Below are 21,602 nucleotides of genomic sequence, written 5' to 3' on the forward strand. Positions count from 1 at the left end.
TTTTATTTGCCTCTTTTATTTATTAAGTCAAGCGTTTAGCAAGGTGAGATGGCGTGAGACCAGAGAATATTGGAGCAGAATTAGCTATTTGGCCCATTGAGTCTTGACCAGAGATTTCAAATATGTACAGGGGGTGAGGGGGAGGGTTGGGGAACAATGTGGGAGAAAGGGGGGCATGGTTATGTCCCAATCCACTGGGGGGTGCTCCTGACCAGTGGAATGGGAGGGGAGCAAGGCCCATTCATGTTATACTGGTCCTATCGGAAAACCGAGGCAGATTCCTGTTTGGTGATGTTCTGGGAAGGTTGCAGGCTCTGGGTGCACAGAATCAGGCCATTCAGACTGTCCAGTTTATGCTGGCTGACTGTGTCCTGTCCTCGTCTGTAAAACCCTTCCCTCCCAGTGTACACAGTCCCTTTAACCTGTCCTGTCTTTACTACCCCACATTGCCCACCCAGCTACTCCCAGTGTCCTGCAGACTGCTCCTACACCTCGGTGTACCTATCCAAGTGCCTTTTAAATGCCGTTAATGTTCCTGCCTCAACCACTTCCTCTGGCAGCTCGTTGCATAGACGGACCACCCTCTGGGTGAAAAAGTTACCCTCGGGTTCCTATTAAATCTCTCTCCCCTCTCACCTTAAACCTGTGCCCTCTGGTTCCTGATTGCCCAACCCTGGGGGAAAGACTGTACACATTCACCCTACCTGTGCCCCTTGTGGTTTTATACGCCTCTGTAAGGTCACCCCTCAGTCTCCTACGTCCCAAGGAGTAAAGTCCCAACCTGTCCAACCTCTCTCTATAACTCAGTCCCTCGAGTCCCAGCAACATCCTGGTAAATCTCCACTGCACTCTTCCCAGCTCAGTGGCATCTTTCCTACAGTAGGGTGACCAGAACTGAACACAATACTCCTGCCGGTCACTTTGAAAATCCTGTCGTGGATTGTCTTCCCGAAACGCAACCCCTCATAATGATCACAATTAAACTGCATTTGCCATTCCTCTGCCCACCTTCCTCAGCTAATTAAAATCCCCCTGGCATTCCTGATGAGACCATGAGACATAAGAGCAGAATTAGGCCAATCCGTCCATTGAGTCTGCGCCACCATTCCATCATGGCTGATTTATTATCCCTCTCAACCCCATTTCCTGCCTTTTCATCGTAATCTTTGACGTCCTTACTAATCAAGAACCTATCAGCCCTTCTTTAAATATACCCAATGACGGCCTCCACAGCAGTCTGTAGCAATGAATTCCACAAATTCAGTCCCTCTGGCTAAAGAAATTCCCCTTCCTCTTGGTTCTATATGGACATACCTGTATTCTGAGAATGTGCCCTCTCATCCTAGACTCGCCCACCAAAGGATACGTCCTCTCCACATCCACTCTATCTTGGCCTTGCAATATTTGATAGATTTCAAGAGATCCCCCCTCTCATTCCTCTTCCTGGATACTGAGGCACTCCCTCACGACCCGGGGTCCTCCTCCCAACTCTTGTCCCCCCTCCCCTTGCAGTCCTCTCCCTCACTCACTGCAGCTTGCGAAGGTGAAGGTACATTATTCCACTGGCCAGGGTAAGGGGGCAGCCCACCCAGGAGAGTGCATAGCTGTAGCCAAAAACTCCCTCAGCTGGGTGATGGATATCCTCTGCGTGGAGGGTGTACATCAAGGAGGCTGAGGCTGCACAGAGACCTGAGGGGGAGAGAGAGGGAGGTTAGTGAAAAATTTCAGAGGAGAGGGATAGTGAGGGACTCTGGGCATGGGAGGAGAGTGGGGCAATGAGAAGGGAGGGGTGGTCGACTGAATGTCTCTGAACTGGGAGGGAGGCGAGCGAGTGAGAGGATGGAGGAGAGGGAGATTGGGGAGGGAAGGAGAGGAGGGAAAGTTATGGGAGGGAAGACATGGGTAGGAATAATGTTTAGGAAGAGAGAAAGTTTAAGACAGGGGTGAAGGATCGTATATGAGCGTGGCAGAGTAAAGGTCCTATTTGAGAGAAATGCTGAGGGCAAGGGAGGGAGCATCCAAGGGGATGATGGGGTTGGGAAGGAGCTGATGAAGCAGGGAGAGAGAGTGACAGGCTGTGAGGGAGCATCTGTGGAGAGCGAGGCAGTGTACATTATAGTGAAAGAGTTTGCAGTGAGAGAGCATGTAGAGCAGTAAGGAAGCATATAACCAGAATGAGGAAGCATACAAAGAGTGAGGGAGCATATGAACAGAATGAGGAAGCATACAAGGAGTGAGGGAGCATATGAACAGAATGAGGAAGCATACAAGGAGTGAGAGAGCGTATGACCAGAATGAGGAAGCATACAAGGAGTGAGGGAGTGTATGGAACAGGGAGGGAGCATATGAACAGAATGAGGAAGCATACAAGGAATGAGGGAGCGTATGAACAGAATGAGGAGTGAAGGAAGCATATGGAACAGTGAGGGAGCATATAACCAGAATGAGGAAGCGTACAAGGAGTGAGGGAGTGTATGGAACAGGGAGGGAGCATATGAACAGAATGAGGAAGCATACAAGGAATGAGGGAGCGTATGAACAGAATGAGGAGTGAAGGAAGCATATGGAACAGTGAGGGAGCATATAACCAGAATGAGGAAGCGTACAAGGAGTGAGGGAAGCATATGGAACAGTGAGGGAGCATATGACCAGAATGAGGAAGCATACAAGGAGTGAGGGAAGCATATGGAACAGTGAGGGAGCATACAAGGAGTGAGGGAAGCATATGGAACAGTGAGGAAGCATATAACCAGATTGAGGAAGCATACAAGGAGTGAGGGAAGCATATGGAACAGTGAGGGAGCATATGAACAGAATGAGGAAGCATACAAGGAGTGAGAGAGCGTATGACCAGAATGAGGAAGCATACAAGGAGTGAGGGAGTGTATGGAACAGGGAGGGAGCATATGAACAGAATGAGGAAGCATACAAGGAATGAGGGAGCGTATGAACAGAATGAGGAGTGAAGGAAGCATATGGAACAGTGAGGGAGCATATAACCAGAATGAGGAAGCGTACAAGGAGTGAGGGAAGCATATGGAACAGTGAGGGAGCATATGACCAGAATGAGGAAGCATACAAGGAGTGAGGGAAGCATATGGAACAGTGAGGGAGCATACAAGGAGTGAGGGAAGCATATGGAACAGTGAGGAAGCATATAACCAGATTGAGGAAGCATACAAGGAGTGAGGGAAGCATATGGAACAGTGAGGGAGCGTATGGAACAGTGAGGAAGCATACAAGGAGTGAGGGAAGCATATGGAACAGTGAGGAAGCATATAACCAGAATGAGGAAGCATACAAGGAGTGAGGGAAGCATATGGAACAGTGAGGGAGCATACAAGGAGTGAGGGAAGCATATGAAACAGTGAGGAAGCATATAACCAGAATGAGGAAGCATACAAGGAGTGAGGGAAGCATATGTAACTGTGAGGGAGCATACAAGGAGTGAGGGAAGCATATGGAACAGTGAGGGAGCATACAAGGAGTGAGGGAAGCATATGGAACAGTGAGGGAGCATACAAGGAGTGAGGGAAGCATATGGAACAGTGAGGGAGCATACAAGGAGTGAGGGAAGCATATGGAACAGTGAGGGAGCATACAAGGAGTGAGGGAAGCATATGGAACAGTGAGGGAGCAATAAAGGAGTGAGGGAAGCATATGGAACAGTGAGGGAGCATATGACCAGAATGAGGAAGCATACAAGGAGTGAGGGAAGCATATGGAACAGTGAGGGAGCATACAAGGAGTGAGGAAGCATACAAGGAGTGAGGGAAGCATATGGAACAGTGAGGGAGCATACAAGGAGTGAGGGAAGCATATGGAACAGTGAGGGAGCATACAAGGAGTGAGGGAAGCATATGATACAGTGAGGGAGCATACAAGGAGTGAGGGAAGCATATGGAACAGTGAGGGAGCATACAAGGAGTGAGGGAAGCATATGGAACAGTGAGGGAGCATACAAGGAGTGAGGGAAGCATATGGAACAGTGAGGGAGCATACAAGGAGTGAGGGAAGCATATGATACAGTGAGGAAGCATACAAGGAGTGAGAGAGCGTATGACCAGAATGAGGAAGCATACAAGGAGTGAGGGAGTGTATGGAACAGGGAGGGAGCATATGAACAGAATGAGGAAGCATACAAGGAATGAGGGAGCGTATGAACAGAATGAGGAGTGAAGGAAGCATATGGAACAGTGAGGGAGCATATAACCAGAATGAGGAAGCGTACAAGGAGTGAGGGAAGCATATGGAACAGTGAGGGAGCATATGACCAGAATGAGGAAGCATACAAGGAGTGAGGGAAGCATATGGAACAGTGAGGGAGCATACAAGGAGTGAGGGAAGCATATGGAACAGTGAGGAAGCATATAACCAGATTGAGGAAGCATACAAGGAGTGAGGGAAGCATATGGAACAGTGAGGGAGCGTATGGAACAGTGAGGAAGCATACAAGGAGTGAGGGAAGCATATGGAACAGTGAGGAAGCATATAACCAGAATGAGGAAGCATACAAGGAGTGAGGGAAGCATATGGAACAGTGAGGGAGCATACAAGGAGTGAGGGAAGCATATGGAACAGTGAGGGAGCATACAAGGAGTGAGGGAAGCATATGGAACAGTGAGGGAGCATACAAGGAGTGAGGGAAGCATATGGAACAGTGAGGGAGCATACAAGGAGTGAGGGAAGCATATGGAACAGTGAGCGAGCATATGACCAGAATGAGGAAGCGTACAAGGAGTGAGGGAAGCATATGGAACAGTGAGGGAGCATATGACCAGAATGAGGAAGCATACAAGGAGTGAGGGAAGCATATGGAACAGTGAGGGAGCATACAAGGAGTGAGGGAAGCATATGGAACAGTGAGCGAGCATACAAGGAGTGAGGGAAGCATACGGAACAGTGAGGGAGCATACAAGGAGTGAGGGAAGCATATGAAACAGTGAGGAAGCATATAACCAGAATGAGGAAGCATACAAGGAGTGAGGGAAGCATATGTAACTGTGAGGGAGCATACAAGGAGTGAGGGAAGCATATGGAACAGTGAGGGAGCATACAAGGAGTGAGGGAAGCATATGGAACAGTGAGGGAGCATACAAGGAGTGAGGGAAGCATATGGAACAGTGAGGGAGCATACAAGGAGTGAGGGAAGCATATGGAACAGTGAGGGAGCATACAAGGAGTGAGGGAAGCATATGGAACAGTGAGGGAGCAATAAAGGAGTGAGGGAAGCATATGGAACAGTGAGGGAGCATATGACCAGAATGAGGAAGCATACAAGGAGTGAGGGAAGCATATGGAACAGTGAGGGAGCATACAAGGAGTGAGGAAGCATACAAGGAGTGAGGGAAGCATATGGAACAGTGAGCGAGCATACAAGGAGTGAGGGAAGCATACGGAACAGTGAGGGAGCATACAAGGAGTGAGGGAAGCATATGAAACAGTGAGGAAGCATATAACCAGAATGAGGAAGCATACAAGGAGTGAGGGAAGCATATGTAACTGTGAGGGAGCATACAAGGAGTGAGGGAAGCATATGGAACAGTGAGGGAGCATACAAGGAGTGAGGGAAGCATATGGAACAGTGAGGGAGCATACAAGGAGTGAGGGAAGCATATGGAACAGTGAGGGAGCATACAAGGAGTGAGGGAAGCATATGGAACAGTGAGGGAGCATACAAGGAGTGAGGGAAGCATATGGAACAGTGAGGGAGCAATAAAGGAGTGAGGGAAGCATATGGAACAGTGAGGGAGCATATGACCAGAATGAGGAAGCATACAAGGAGTGAGGGAAGCATATGGAACAGTGAGGGAGCATACAAGGAGTGAGGAAGCATACAAGGAGTGAGGGAAGCATATGGAACAGTGAGGGAGCATACAAGGAGTGAGGGAAGCATATGGAACAGTGAGGGAGCATACAAGGAGTGAGGGAAGCATATGATACAGTGAGGGAGCATACAAGGAGTGAGGGAAGCATATGGAACAGTGAGGGAGCATACAAGGAGTGAGGGAAGCATATGGAACAGTGAGGGAGCATACAAGGAGTGAGGGAAGCATATGGAACAGTGAGGGAGCATACAAGGAGTGAGGGAAGCATATGATACAGTGAGGGAGCATACAAGGAGTGAGGGAAGCATATGGAACAGTGAGGGAGCATACAAGGAGTGAGGGAAGCATATGGAACAGTGAGGGAGCATACAAGGAGTGAGGGAAGCATATGGAACAGTGAGGGAGCATACAAGGAGTGAGGGAAGCATATGGAACAGTGAGCGAGCATATGACCAGAATGAGGAAGCATACAAGGAGTGAGGGAAGCATATGGAACAGTGAGGGAGCATACAAGGAGTGAGGGAAGCATATGGAACAGTGAGCGAGCATACAAGGAGTGAGGGAAGCATATGTAACTGTGAGGGAGCATACAAGGAGTGAGGGAAGCATATGGAACAGTGAGGGAGCATACATGGAGTGAGGGAAGCATATGGAACAGTGAGGGAGCATACAAGGAGTGAGGGAAGCATATGGAACAGTGAGGGAGCATACAAGGAGTGAGGGAAGCATTTGGAACAGTGAGGGAGCAATAAAGGAGTGAGGGAAGCATATGGAACAGTGAGGGAGCATACAAGGAGTGAGGGAAGCATACGGAACAGTGATGGAGCATACAAGGAGTGAGGGAAGCATATGAAACAGTGAGGAAGCATATAACCAGAATGAGGAAGCATACAAGGAGTGAGGGAAGCATATGGAACAGTGAGGGAGTATATGACTAGAATGAGGAAGCATACAAGGAGTGAGGGAAGCATATGGAACAGTGAGGGAGCATACAAGGAGTGAGGGAAGCATATGGAACAGTGAGGAAGCATACAAGGAGTGAGGGAAGCATATGGAACAGTGAGGGAGCATACAAGGAGTGAGGGAAGCATATGGAACAGTGAGGGAGCATACAAGGAGTGAGGGAAGCATATGGAACAGTGAGGGAGCATACAAGGAGTGAGGGAAGCATATGGAACAGTGAGGGAGCATACAAGGAGTGAGGGAAGCATATGGAACAGTAAGGGAGCATACAAGGAGTGAGGGAAGCATATGGAACAGTGAGGGAGCATACAAGGAGTGAGGGAAGCATATGATACAGTGAGGGAGCATACAAGGAGTGAGGGAAGCATATGGAACAGTGAGGGAGCATACAAGGAGTGAGGGAAGCATATGGAACAGTGAGGGAGCATACAAGGAGTGAGGGAAGCATATGGAAAAGTGAGGGAGCATACAAGGAGTGAGGGAAGCATATGGAACAGAGAGGGAGCATACAAGGAGTGAGGGAAGCATATGGAACAGTGAGGGAGCATACAAGGAGTGAGGGAAGCATATGGAACAGTGAGGGAGCATACAAGGAGTGAGGGAAGCATATGGAACAGTGAGGGAGCAATAAAGGAGTGAGGGAAGCATATGGAACAGTGAGGGAGCATACAAGGAGTGAGGGAAGCATATGGAACAGTGAGGGAGCATACAAGGAGTGAGGGAAGCATATGGAACAGTGAGGGAGCAATAAAGGAGTGAGGGAAGCATATGGAACAGTGAGGGAGCATACAAGGAGTGAGGGAAGCATATGGAACAGTGAGGGAGCATACAAGGAGTGAGGGAAGCATATGGAACAGTGAGGGAACATATGACCAGAATGAGGGAGCATACAAGGAGTGAGGGAAGCATATGGAACAGTGAGGGAGCATACAAGGAGTGAGGGAAGCATATGGAACAGTGAGGGAGCATACAAGGAGTGAGGGAAGCATATGGAACAGTGAGGGAGCATACAATGTGTGAGGGAAGCATATGGAACAGTGAGGGAGCATATGACCAGAATGAGGAAGCATACAAGGAGTGAGGGAAGCATATGGAACAGTGAGGGAGCATACAAGGAGTGAGGGAAGCATATGGAACAGTGAGGGAGCATACAAGGAGTGAGGGAAGCATATGGAACAGTGAGGGAGCATACAAGGAGTGAGGGAAGCATATGGAACAGTGAGGGAGCAATAAAGGAGTGAGGGAAGCATATGGAACAGTGAGGGAGCAATAAAGGAGTGAGGGAAGCATATGGAACAGTGAGGAAGCAATAAAGGAGTGAGGGAAGCATATGGAACAGTGAGGGAGCAATAAGGGAGTGAGGGAAGCATATGGAACAGTGAGGAAGTAATAAAGGAGTGAGGGAAGCATATGGAACAGTGAGGGAGCAATAAAGGATTGAGGGAAGCATATGGAACAGTGAGGGAGCATATGACCAGAATGAGGAAGCATACAAGGAGTGAACGAAGCATATGGAACAGTGAGGGAGCATATGACCAGAATGAGGAAGCATACAAGGAGTGAGGGAAGCATATGGAACGGTGAGGGAGCATACAAGGAGTGAGGGAAGCATATGGAACGGTGAGGAAGCATACAAGGAGTGAGGGAAGCATATGGAACAGTGAGGGAGCATACTAGGAGTGAGGGAAGCATATGGAACAGTGAGGGAGCATACAAGGAGTGAGGGAAGCATATGGAACAGTGAGGAAGCATACAAGGAGTGAGGGAAGCATATGGAACAGTGAGGGAGCATACAAGGAGTGAGGGAAGCATATGGAACAGTGAGAAAGCATATAACCAGAATGAGGAAGCATACAAGGAGTGAGGGAAGCATATGGAACAGTGAGGGAGCATACAAGGAGTGAGGGAAGCATATGGAACAGTGAGGGAGCATATGACCAGAATGAGGAAGCATACAAGGAGTGAGGGAAGCATATGGAACAGTGAGGAAGCATACAAGGAGTGAGGGAAGCATATGGAACAGTGAGGAAGCATATAACCAGAATGAGGAAGCATACAAGGAGTGAGGGAAGCATATGTAACTGTGAGGGAGCATACAAGGAGTGAGGGAAGCATATGGAACAGTGAGAGAGCATACAAGGAGTGAGGGAAGCATATGGAACAGTGAGAGAGCATACAAGGAGTGAGGGAAGCATACAGAACAGTGAGGGAGCATACAAGGAGTGAGGGAAGCATATGGAACAGTGAGGGAGCATACAAGGAGTGAGGGAAGCATATGGAACAGTGTGGGTGCATACAAGGAGTGAGGGAAGCATATGGAACAGTGAGGGAGCATACAAGGAGTGAGGGAAGCATATGGAACAGTGAGGGAGCATACAAGGAGTGAGGGAAGCATATGGAAAAGTGAGGGAGCATACAAGGAGTGAGGGAAGCATATGGAACAGAGAGGGAGCATACAAGGAGTGAGGGAAGCATATGGAACAGTGAGGGAGCATACAAGGAGTGAGGGAAGCATATGGAACAGTGAGGGAGCATACAAGGAGTGAGGGAAGCATATGGAACAGTGAGGGAGCAATAAAGGAGTGAGGGAAGCATATGGAACAGTGAGGGAGCATACAAGGAGTGAGGGAAGCATATGGAACAGTGAGGGAGCATACAAGGAGTGAGGGAAGCATATGGAACAGTGAGGGAGCATACAAGGAGTGAGGGAAGCATATGGAACAGTGAGGGAACATATGACCAGAATGAGGGAGCATACAAGGAGTGAGGGAAGCATATGGAACAGTGAGGGAGCATACAAGGAGTGAGGGAAGCATATGGAACAGTGAGGGAGCATACAAGGAGTGAGGGAAGCATATGGAACAGTGAGGGAGCATACAATGTGTGAGGGAAGCATATGGAACAGTGAGGGAGCATATGACCAGAATGAGGAAGCATACAAGGAGTGAGGGAAGCATATGGAACAGTGAGGGAGCATACAAGGAGTGAGGGAAGCATATGGAACAGTGAGGGAGCATACAAGGAGTGAGGGAAGCATATGGAACAGTGAGGGAGCATACAAGGAGTGAGGGAAGCATATGGAACAGTGAGGGAGCAATAAAGGAGTGAGGGAAGCATATGGAACAGTGAGGGAGCAATAAAGGAGTGAGGGAAGCATATGGAACAGTGAGGAAGCAATAAAGGAGTGAGGGAAGCATATGGAACAGTGAGGGAGCAATAAGGGAGTGAGGGAAGCATATGGAACAGTGAGGAAGTAATAAAGGAGTGAGGGAAGCATATGGAACAGTGAGGGAGCAATAAAGGATTGAGGGAAGCATATGGAACAGTGAGGGAGCATATGACCAGAATGAGGAAGCATACAAGGAGTGAACGAAGCATATGGAACAGTGAGGGAGCATATGACCAGAATGAGGAAGCATACAAGGAGTGAGGGAAGCATATGGAACGGTGAGGGAGCATACAAGGAGTGAGGGAAGCATATGGAACGGTGAGGAAGCATACAAGGAGTGAGGGAAGCATATGGAACAGTGAGGGAGCATACTAGGAGTGAGGGAAGCATATGGAACAGTGAGGGAGCATACAAGGAGTGAGGGAAGCATATGGAACAGTGAGGAAGCATACAAGGAGTGAGGGAAGCATATGGAACAGTGAGGGAGCATACAAGGAGTGAGGGAAGCATATGGAACAGTGAGAAAGCATATAACCAGAATGAGGAAGCATACAAGGAGTGAGGGAAGCATATGGAACAGTGAGGGAGCATACAAGGAGTGAGGGAAGCATATGGAACAGTGAGGGAGCATATGACCAGAATGAGGAAGCATACAAGGAGTGAGGGAAGCATATGGAACAGTGAGGAAGCATACAAGGAGTGAGGGAAGCATATGGAACAGTGAGGAAGCATATAACCAGAATGAGGAAGCATACAAGGAGTGAGGGAAGCATATGTAACTGTGAGGGAGCATACAAGGAGTGAGGGAAGCATATGGAACAGTGAGAGAGCATACAAGGAGTGAGGGAAGCATATGGAACAGTGAGAGAGCATACAAGGAGTGAGGGAAGCATACAGAACAGTGAGGGAGCATACAAGGAGTGAGGGAAGCATATGGAACAGTGAGGGAGCATACAAGGAGTGAGGGAAGCATATGGAACAGTGAGGGAGCATACAAGGAGTGAGGGAAGCATATGGAACAGTGAGGGAGCATACAAGGAGTGAGGGAAGCATATGGAATAGTGAGGGAGCATACAAGGAGTGAGGGAAGCATATGGAACAGTGAGGGAGCATACAAGGAGTGAGGGAAGCTTATGGAACAGTGAGGGAGCATACAAGGAGTGAGGGAAGCATATGGAACAGTGTGGGAGCATATGAACAGAATGAGGAAGCATACAACGAGTGAGGGAAGCATATGGAACAGTGAGGGAGCATACAAGGAGTGAGGCAAGCATATGGAACAGTGAGGGAGCTTATGACCAGAATGAGGAAGCATACAAGGAGTGAGGGAAGCATATGGAACAGTAAGGGAGCATACAAGGAGTGAGGGAAGCATATGGAACAGTGAGGGAGCATATAAGGAGTTAGGGAGCGTATGACCAGAATGAGGAAGCATACAAGGAGTGAGGGAGCATATGAACAGAATGAGGAAGGATACAAGGAATGAGGGAGCGTATGACCAGAATGAGGAAGCATACAAGGAATGAGGGAGCGTATGACCAGAATGAGGAATCATACAAGGAGTGAGGGAGCGTATGACCAGAATGAGGAAGCATACAAGGAATGAGGGAATGTATGACCAGAATGAGGAAGCATACAAGGAATGAGGGAGCGTATGACCAGAATGAGGAATCATACAAGGAGTGAGGGAGCGTATGACCAGAATGAGGAAGCATACAAGGAGTGAGGGAGCGTATGACCAGAATGAGGAATCATACAAGGAGTGAGGGAGCGTATGACCAGAATGAGGAAGCATACAAGGAATGAGGGAATGTATGACCAGAATGAGGAAGCATACAAGGAATGAGGGATCCTATGACCAGAATGAGGAATCATACAAGGAGTGAGGGAGCGTATGACCAGAATGAGGAAGCATACAAGGAATGAGGGAATGTATGACCAGAATGAGGAAGCATACAAGGAATGAGGGAGCGTATGACCAGAATGAGGAATCATACAAGGAGTGAGGGAGCGTATGACCAGAATGAGGAAGCATACAAGGAATGAGGGAGCGTATGACCAGAATGAGGAATCATATAAGGAGTGAGGGAGCGTATGGAACAGAGAGGAAGAGTACAGAATAGAGATGGAGCATCATGAGCTGTGAGAGTCTGTACAAACAGCAAGGATATGCATGGATGAGCCAGGTACCATATACTAGATAGAAGGGAGTGTGTAGAGTGGCGAGGGAGTATTCGAGGGAAGAGCGAGCAAATGGAGCTGTGATCGAACATAAATTGGGAATGAGACAATGTATAAAGTGGTGAAGGATTGTATGGAGCCATCAGGAGTGAGGGAGCATACGAGAGGTCAGACAGAATGGTGAAGAAGCTTATGAGAGAATAAAGACATTTGTTGGAGAAGAGGCAGCTTCTGGCAGGAAGAGAGTGAGGAGCGAGCCTTCAGGATGTCGGTGAGGTGGACAGGGCCGTTGAGGGCGTGTTACGCTGCCCTCCCCCTTCTCACCTGCAAAGATCTGGAAGATGGCGGTGAGGTAGAAGAGGCTGCCTCTCCTGAGGCTGTAGAGTTGACAGGCGAAGATGAGGAAGGAAGCACTGCAGAAGAGACAGACGAGCACCATCGAACCTTGCACTGCACCGAGCCACTCTGATCAGAGTTCAAAGCAAATTATTATCAAAATTACTATATACACCTCTGAGATTCACTTTCTTCTGGGCATTCACAGTAAGACAAAGCAATACCACAGAGTCAATGAGAAAGACAAACAAAAACAAGCACAAACAAGACAGGCAAACAACCAATTTGCAAAAGAAGACAAAGTGCAGAAAATAACATGGACAACAGCATTGTAGAGTCCTTGAAAGTTGTGGAACCAGTCCAGAGTTGAGGTGAGTGACTTATCCACACCAGTTCAGGAACCTGATGGTTGAGGGGTAGTAACTGTTCCTGCACCCGGTGGTGTGGGTCCTGAGGCTCCTGTACTTCCTGCCTGATGGTTGAGGGTTAATAACTGTTCCTGTACCCGGTGGTGTGGGTCCTGAGGCTCCTGTACCTCCTGCCTGATGGTTGAGGGGTAGTAACTGTTCCTGAACTTGGTGGTGTGGGTCCTGAGTGTCCTGTACCTCCTGCCTGATGGTTGAGGGTTAGTAACTGTTCCTGTACCTGGTGGTGTGGGTCCTGAGGCTCCTGTACTTCCTGCCTGATGGTTGAGGGTTAGTAACTGTTTCTGTACCTGGTGGTGGGTGTCCTGAGGCTCCTGTACCTCCTGCCTGATGGTTGAGGGTTAGTAACTGTTCCTGTACCTGGTGGTGTGGGTCCTGAGGCTCCTGTACCTCCTGCCTGATGGTTGAGGGTTAGTAACTGTTCCTGTACCTGGTGGTGAGGGTCCTGAGGCTCCTGTACCTCCTGCCTGATGGTTGAGGGTTAGTAACTGTTCCTGAACTTGGTGGTGTGGGTCCTGAGGGTCCTGTACCTCCTGCCTGATGGTTGAGGGTTAGTAACTGTTCCTGTACCTGGTGGTGTGGGTACTGAGGCTCCTGTACCTCCTGCCTGATGATTGAGGGTTAGTAACTGTTCCTGAACTTGGTGGTGTGGGTCCTGAGGGTCCTGTACCTCCTGCCTGATGGTTGAGGGTTAGTAACTGTTCCTGAACTTGGTGGTGTGGGTCCTGAGGCTCCTGTACCTCCTGCCTAATGGTTGAGGGTTAGTAACTGTTCCTGTACCCGGTGGTGTGGGTCCTGAGGCTCCTGTACCTCCTGCCTGATGGCTGAGGGGTAATAACTGTTCCTGTACCTGGTGTTGGGTGTCCTGAGGCTCCTGTACCTCCTGCCTGATGGTTGAGGGTTAGTAACTGTTCCTGTACCTGGTGGTGTGGGTCCTGAGGCTCCTGTACCTCCTGCCTGATGGTTGAGGGTTAGTAACTGTTCCTGTACCTGGTGGTGTGGGTCCTGAGGCTCCTGTACCTCCTGCCTGATGGTTGAGGGTTAGTAACTGTTCCTGTACCTGGTGGTGTGGGTCCTGAGGCTCCTGTACCTCCTGCCTGATGGTTGAGGGTTAGTAACTGTTCCTGTACCTGGTGGTGTGGGTCCTGAGGCTCCTGTACTTCCTGCCTGATGGTTGAGGGTTAGTAACTGTTCCTGAACTTGGTGGTGTGGGTCCTGAGGCTCCTGTACCTCCTGCCTGATGGTTGAGGGGGTAGTAACTGTTCCTGAACTTGGTGGTGTGGGTCCTGATGGTCCTAATGGTGGCAGTAGAAGAGAGTGTGACCCGGTTGGTGGGGGTGCTTTGGCTCTGAGAGGGCCACATTCCAGTCACTCACCACACACTATGTAAAAAATTACCTGCCCCCTCTATTTTAAATACACGCCCCCTGATATCAGGCACTTCCACCCTGGGGAAACAGATACTGTCTGTCTACTCTATCTGCGCCTCTCATAATCCTAAAAAGCTCTATCAGATCTCCCTCAGCCTCTGCTGTTCCAGAGGAAACAACGCATGCCCTCTAATCCAGGCTGCATCCCAGTGAACCCCTTCTGCACCCTCAACAGCTGCCCTATAATGGGATGGCCAGGACTGCACACGATACTCCAAGTGTGACCTGACCATAAGACCATAAATTATAGGGGCAGAATTAGACCATTTGACCCATCAAGTCTGCTCGGCCATTTCATCATGGCTGATCCATTTTCCCTCTCAACCCCATACTCCTGCCTTATCCCTGAACTTTCCATGCCCTGACAAAGAAAGAATCTATTATCCTCGGCCTTAAATGTACCCAATGACTCAGCCTCAATAGCTGTTTCTGGCAATGAATTGCACGGATTCACCACTCTCTGGCTAAAGAAATTCCTCCTCATTGTTCTGAAAGGATGCCCCTCTATTCTGAGGCTGTGTCCTCTGGTCTTAGACTCTGTCACCACAGGACACATCCTGTCCACATCTACTCTAATGAGGCTTTTAACTATTCAATATCACATTGCACTCGTTGTCGTTTCTACAGCTGCCATGTGGCTTCCCAACTCTTGTACTCAGAGATGCCGTGATCGCTGAAGTCAAACATCTCGCACGCTTCTCTTTACCACCTTGTCTACTTGTGCCGTCACTTCCAGTGAGCTGTGGGCTTGGACCCCGAGATATCAACTCTGTTAAAGGTCCTGCCACTGTGCCCTGACCCTTCACACTTAAGAACATAATAGCATAAGAAATAGGAGCAGGAGTCGGCCATCTGGCCCATCAAGCCAGCCCAACATTCAATAAGATCATGGCTGATCTGGCCATGGACTCATCTCCACCTACCTGCCTTTTCCCAAAACCCTTAATTCCACTACTATGCAAAAATCTATCCAACCTTATATTTACTGATGTAAGCTGCAGTGCTTCATAGGGCAGAGAATTCCACAGATTCACTACTCTCTGCGAAAAGCAGTTCCTCGCATTTTAGTCCTAAATCTACTCCCCCAAATCCTGAGGCTATATCCCCCAGTTCAAATCTCACCAATCAGTGGAAACAACTTTCCTGCTTCTATCTTATCTATCCCTTTCATAATTTTATATATAAGGTTCTATAAGATCTCCTCTCATTCTTCTGAATTCCAGTGAGTACAGTCCCAGGCCACTCAATCTCTCCTCATCTCTGGAATCAACCTGGTGAACCTCCTCTGCACCGCCTCCAAAGCCAGGATATCCTTCCTCAAGCATGGAGACCGGAACTGCACACAGTACTCCATGTGCAGCCTCACCAGTACCCTGTACAGTTGCAACATAACCACCCTGCTCTTAAATTCAATCCCTCTGGCAATGAAGGCCAACATCCTATTTGTCTTCTTGATACCTGCTGCACCTGCAAACCAGCCCTTTGTGAATCAAGCCCTTCCAAGTCCCTCTGCACAGCAATATTTTTTTACCATTTAAATAATAATTTCATCTTCCTTTTTCCCTTCCAAAGTGGATGAACTCACATTTGCCAACATTGTACCCATCTTTTGAACACTCACTTAACCTATCTACATCTCTCTGCACAATTTGACCTCACACTCGCCCACCACACAGATCTGTAACCGATCTCTATCCCGCTGTGTCCTTGGGCAATCTTCTACACCATCCACATCTCCACACAGATCTGTAACCGATCTCTATCCCGCTGTGTCCTTGGGCAATCTTCTACACCATCCACACCTCCACACAGATCTGTAACCGATCTCTATCCCGCTGTGTCCTTGGGCAATCTTCTACACCATCCACACCTCCACCCAGATCTGTAACTAATCTCTGGCCCGCTGATTCCTTGGGCAATCTTCTACACCATCCACATCTCCACACAGATCTGTAACCGATCTCTATCCCGCTGTGTCCTTGGGCAATCTTCTACACCATACACACCTCCACACAGATCTGTAACCGATCTCTATCCCGCTGTGTCCTTGGGCAATCTTCTACACCATCCACACCTCCACACAGATCTGTAACCGATCTCTATCCCGCTGTGTCCTTGGGCAATCTTCTACACCATCCACACCTCCACCCAGATCTGTAACTAATCTCTGGCCCGCTGATTCCTTGGGCAATCTTCTACACCATCCACATCTCCACACAGATCTGTAACCAATCTCTATCCCGCTGTGTCCTTGGGCAATCTTCTACACCATCCACACCTCCACACAGATCTGTAACTGATCTCTATCCCGCTGTGTCCTTGGGCAATCTTCTACACCATCCACACCTCCACACAGATCTGTAACCGATCTCTATCCCGCTGTGTCCTTGGGCAATCTTCTACACCATCCACATCTCCACCCAGATCTGTAACCGATCTCTATCCCGCTGTGTCCTTGGGCAATCTTCTACACCATCCACATCTCCACCCAGATCTGTAACCGATCTCTATCCCGCTGTGTCCTTGGGCAATCTTCTACACCATCCACATCTCCACCCAGATCTGTAACCGATCTCTATCCCGCTGTGTCCTTGTGCTTTCAGTTAACTTATGAAAACCTGTCCACCTGAACCCACACATTCACATACACACGTGTGTACATACATATAAATATTCACACACTCTCTCTCTCACAACATACACACATCAAACAGACATACTCTCATACACACATACACACTCTCACACACACACTCTCATACACACATAATCTCTCACATGTACATACACTCTCTCACACAGACTCACACTCACACACACACTCACACTCACTCACTCAGAACACACACACACACACACACACACACACACACACACACACACACACACATACACACACACACACACACACACACACACACACACACACACACACACACACACACACACACACACACACACACACACACACACACCACATGGACTGCCTCTCACTTCCCCGTTCTGCAACCCTTGGTGTGGACAAGGTTGTCCCAATTTCTGATATCGTTGCACTTCAGTTCTGAGGAAGGATTCTGTCTGCCCCAGGATGGGGAAGGGAAGCAGAAGGGTAAATCTGACACCCCCCCTTCCCCGCAGGTCAGAGGAGTGGAGATGGTCCGGGCTCACCTTCACCTGTGGAGACTTTGGTGCTGCTGCAGACCCACTGCGAATCCCTCTCACTGTATGCACAGTGGAACCAGAGACCGGAGACGTTGCCGTCGTGAAAATGGAACCACGCCTTCGGGAGGGGGAGAAGACTGTCAGACACAGAGTGAATCTCCCTCCCCACTGTCCCATCACACACTCCTGGGGTCAGACACACAGTGAATCTCCCTCCCCACCATCCCATCACACACTCCCGGGGTCAGACACAGAGTGAAGCTCCCTCCACACCGTCTCCTCACACACTCCCGGGGTCAGACACACAGTGAATCTCCCTCCACACCGTCCCATCACACACTCCCAGGGTCAGACACAGAGTGGAACTCCCTCCATACTGTCCCATCACACACTCCTGGGGGTCAGACACACAGTGAATCTCCCTCCACACCGTCCCATCACACACTCCCGGGGGTCAGACACAGAGTAGAACTCCCTCCATACTGTCCCATCACAAACTCCTGGGGTCAGACACACAGTGAATCTCCCTCCATAACCATCCCATCACACACTCCAGGGTCAGACACAGGGTGAATCTCCCTCCACACTGTCCCATCACACACTCCTGGGGTCAGACACACAGTGAATCTCCCTCCATACCGTCCCATCACACACTCCCGGGGGTCAGACACAGAGTGAAGTTCCCTCCACACCGTCCCATCACGCACTCCCGGGGTCAGACAGAGTGAATCTCCCTCCACACCGTCCCATCACACACTCCTGGGGTCAGACACAGACTGAAGCTCCCTCCTCACCGTCCCTTCACACACTTCCAGAGTCAGACACAGAGTGAATCCCCCTCCACACTGTCCCATCACCCTCTCCTGGGGTCAGATACAGAGTGAATCCCCCTCCGCACCGTCCCATCACACCACCTCCGGGGTCAGACACAGAGTGAAACTCCCTCCATTACCATCCCATCACACACTCCTGGGGTCAGACACACAGTGAATCTCCCTCCACACCGTCCCATCACACACTCCCGGGGTCAGGACACAGAGTGAATCTCCTCCATACTGTCCCATCACACACTCCCGGGGTCAGACACAGAGTGAAACTCCCTCCATACCGTCCCATCACACACTCCCGGGGTCAGACACACAGTGAATCTCCCTCCACACCCGTCCCATCACACACTCCCAGAGTCAGACACAGAGTGAAGCTCCCTCCCACACCGTCCCATCACATACTCGCGTTGTCAGTCGCGGAGTGAGGCTCCCTCCACACTGTCCCATCACACACTCCGGGGTCAGACACACAGTGAATCTCCCTCCACAACCGTCCCATCACACGCTCCGGGGTCAGACACAGAGTGAAACTCCCTCCATACCGTCCCATCACACACTCCCGGAGTCAGACACAGAGTGAATCTCCCTCCACACCGTCCCATCACATACTCGCGGGGTCAGACACACAGTGAATCTCCCTCCACACCGTCCCATCACACACCTTCCCAGGGGTCAGACACACAGTGAAACTCCCTCCACACCGTCCCAATCACACACTCCCAGCGTCAGACACAGAGTGAAGCTCCCTCCACACCCGTCCCATCACACACTCCCGGGTCAGACACAGAGTGAAGCTCCCTCCACACCGTCCCATCACACACTCCCAGCGTCAGACACAGAGTGAATCTCCCTCACACACCGTCCCATCGCACACTCGGGAGTCAGACACAGAGTGAATCCCCCTCCACACCGTCCATCACACACTCCGGGAGTCAGACACAGAGTGAATCTCCCTCCACAACACCGTCCCATCGCACACCTCCGGGAGTCAGACACAGAGTGAATTCCCCCTCCACACCGTCCCATCGCACACTCCGGGAGTCAGACACAGAGTGAATCTCCCTCCACCTGTCCCATCACACACTCCCGGGGTCAGACACAGAGTGAATCACCCTCCACAACCAGTCCCATTCACACACTCCCGTGGTCAGACACAAGAGACTGAAATCTCCCTCCACACCATCCCATCACACACTCCCGGGGTCAGACAACAGAGTGAATCACCACTCCACACTAGCCGTCCCATCACACACTCGCGGGGGGTCAGACAGAGTGAATCTCTCTCCTTCCTAGACTCCAATGCTTACGTTACTGATCGTGGCCGTATACATTATCACCAAGCACGACGATGTGGAAAAGGAGCAGAGATGGTAGGAGTAGATTACATCCTGAGGACCGACAGGGCTGCTGTAAAAACATCACACAGTGAGGGGGGGGCTCTGATCCTGTTCACCCCCAGAGCACCCTCCTGTACCCCACAGCTCCTGTGGGCCAATCACCCCCATTCTCTCCCTCTCCAACCCCCCATCCTTCTCCCTCTCTGTAACTGTACATCTCTCTCTCCTTCAGTTCTCTACCTCTGCCCCCTCCCTGCCCACGCTGTCCTCCTTCTGACCCCTCTGTCTCTCGCTCTGCCCCCCCTGTCTGCCTCTCACTCTCCCCTCTATTATCTCCTTCTCTCCCTCTCCCCATCTCCTGATCCAATGCCTCTTTCTTCAGCTCACGCTCTCGCCCACACACCACTCTACTATCGCCTCTTCCTTTTGCTGGTCACCTTCCTTGCCTCCCCTCTCTTTGCGTCCCTTTCTCTCCCCCACCTCTCTTTTTGTCCTCTCTGTTGCTCTGTCTCTCTCCCTCCCTCTCACTCTCTCTCTGTCTGCTCGTCTTTCCCTCCCTCTCACTCTCACTCTCTCTGTCTGTCTCCCTCCCTCTCACTCTCTGTCTGTCTCTCCCTTCCTCTGTATGTATGCATCTCTCTCTGTTTCTCTATAGTCCCCTCTCTCTCTCTCGCGTTAGATCTCATTCACACACTCTCCCCCTCTCCTCTTTCCCCCCTCTCTCTCCCCCCTTCTCCCCCTCTCTATCTCCTTTGCCACCCTTTCTCTCCATCTTTCCCTCTCTCTCTCTCTCTTTCCCCCCTCTTTCTCTCCCCCTCTCCCCTTCCCCCCTCTTCTCTCCCCCCCCTCTCCCCCATCTCTCTCCCCCACCCCCCTCTTTCTCTCTCCTTCCCTTCTTTCTCTCCCCCTTTCCCCCTCTCTATCTCCCCTTCCCAACCCTTTCTCTCCCCTTTCCCTCTCTATCTCCCCTTCCCCCCTCTATCTCCCCTTCCCCCTCTTTTTCCCCTCCCCCTCCTTTCTCTCCTTCCCCCTTCCCTCTCTCTCTCCCCCTTTTCCCTTCTCTCATCCCCTTTTCCCCCTTCTCTCTCTCCCCCTTTCGTCCCCTCTTCCTCTCCCCCTCCCCCCCTCTTTCTCTCCCCCTTCCCCCCTCTTTCTCTCCCCCTCTCTCTTTCTCACCCTCACGTCCAGGACTAAGCTGCTGTGGGCACGCGTCCTGCCTGATATACTGAGCAGAGGGGAGGTGGGGAGTTCGTCACCGTGCCAACACACACACACATCCGCCTTTGGGACTCGGGGTGTGTGGACTAATCCTGCACCGAGACACTCCACCCGGACCCAGGCACGTACTGCACAAATAGGGAGGCTGGGGGTAGGTGGGAGGAGGGAGAGGGAGGAACTGAGAGGGGAGGGAGAGGAGAGAGAGGGAGAAAGAGGGGAGGGAGAGGTGAGAGTGAGATGGGGAGGGGTATTGCAGGGGAGACCCAGGGAATGGGAGGGGAAGGTTGAGAGGAGGCATGAGAGGGGATGGGAGGGGTATGAGAGGAGGAGGGTCAGGAGCGGATAGGAGGGGCATGGAGGTGGAGGGAATGGAAGGGGAAGGGGAAGGAGGAGGTGTGGGTGAGCGAGGGTCAAAGGTGATAGGTGGGTTTATGGGAAGATGGTCAGAGGGATGGTAGGGTATATAGGAAAGGGAGGTTCAGAGGGGATGGTAGGGTGTATGGGAAGGGGGAGGGTCAGAGGGATGGTAGGGTGTATGGGAAGGGGAAGGTCAGAGGGGATGAGAGAGGGGAGGGGAGGGTCAGAGGGATGGTAGGATGTTTGTGTAGGACAAAGACAGGAAGAAAGATTGGGAAATATATTTTGCTCAGAGAATAGTCCATAGATGCGGAGAAGGAAGAGGACAGAGATGGAAGAGGGAGGGATTAGATTGAGTGAGAGGAAATG

The 21,602-nt window shown here is 50.4% G+C and overlaps 1 protein-coding gene across 1 annotated transcript; it reads right to left on the reverse strand.

Annotated features, from left to right (window-relative positions):
• Window positions 1-19,696, reverse strand: LOC140716012 (epithelial membrane protein 3-like). The gene is made up of 4 exons (XM_073028650.1): window positions 19,629-19,696; window positions 17,501-17,612; window positions 12,466-12,606; window positions 1-1,689 (listed from the first exon to the last, which is right to left on the reverse strand). Exons 1-4 carry the CDS (start codon window positions 19,650-19,652, stop codon window positions 1,526-1,528), a joined length of 441 nt encoding a protein of 146 aa, XP_072884751.1. The 5' UTR covers window positions 19,653-19,696; the 3' UTR covers window positions 1-1,525.
• Between the last annotated feature and the right edge of the window lie 1,906 nt (window positions 19,697-21,602).

This window comes from Hemitrygon akajei, chromosome 24 (genome assembly GCF_048418815.1).
Source record: "Hemitrygon akajei chromosome 24, sHemAka1.3, whole genome shotgun sequence".
Lineage (NCBI taxonomy): Eukaryota > Metazoa > Chordata > Chondrichthyes > Myliobatiformes > Dasyatidae > Hemitrygon > Hemitrygon akajei.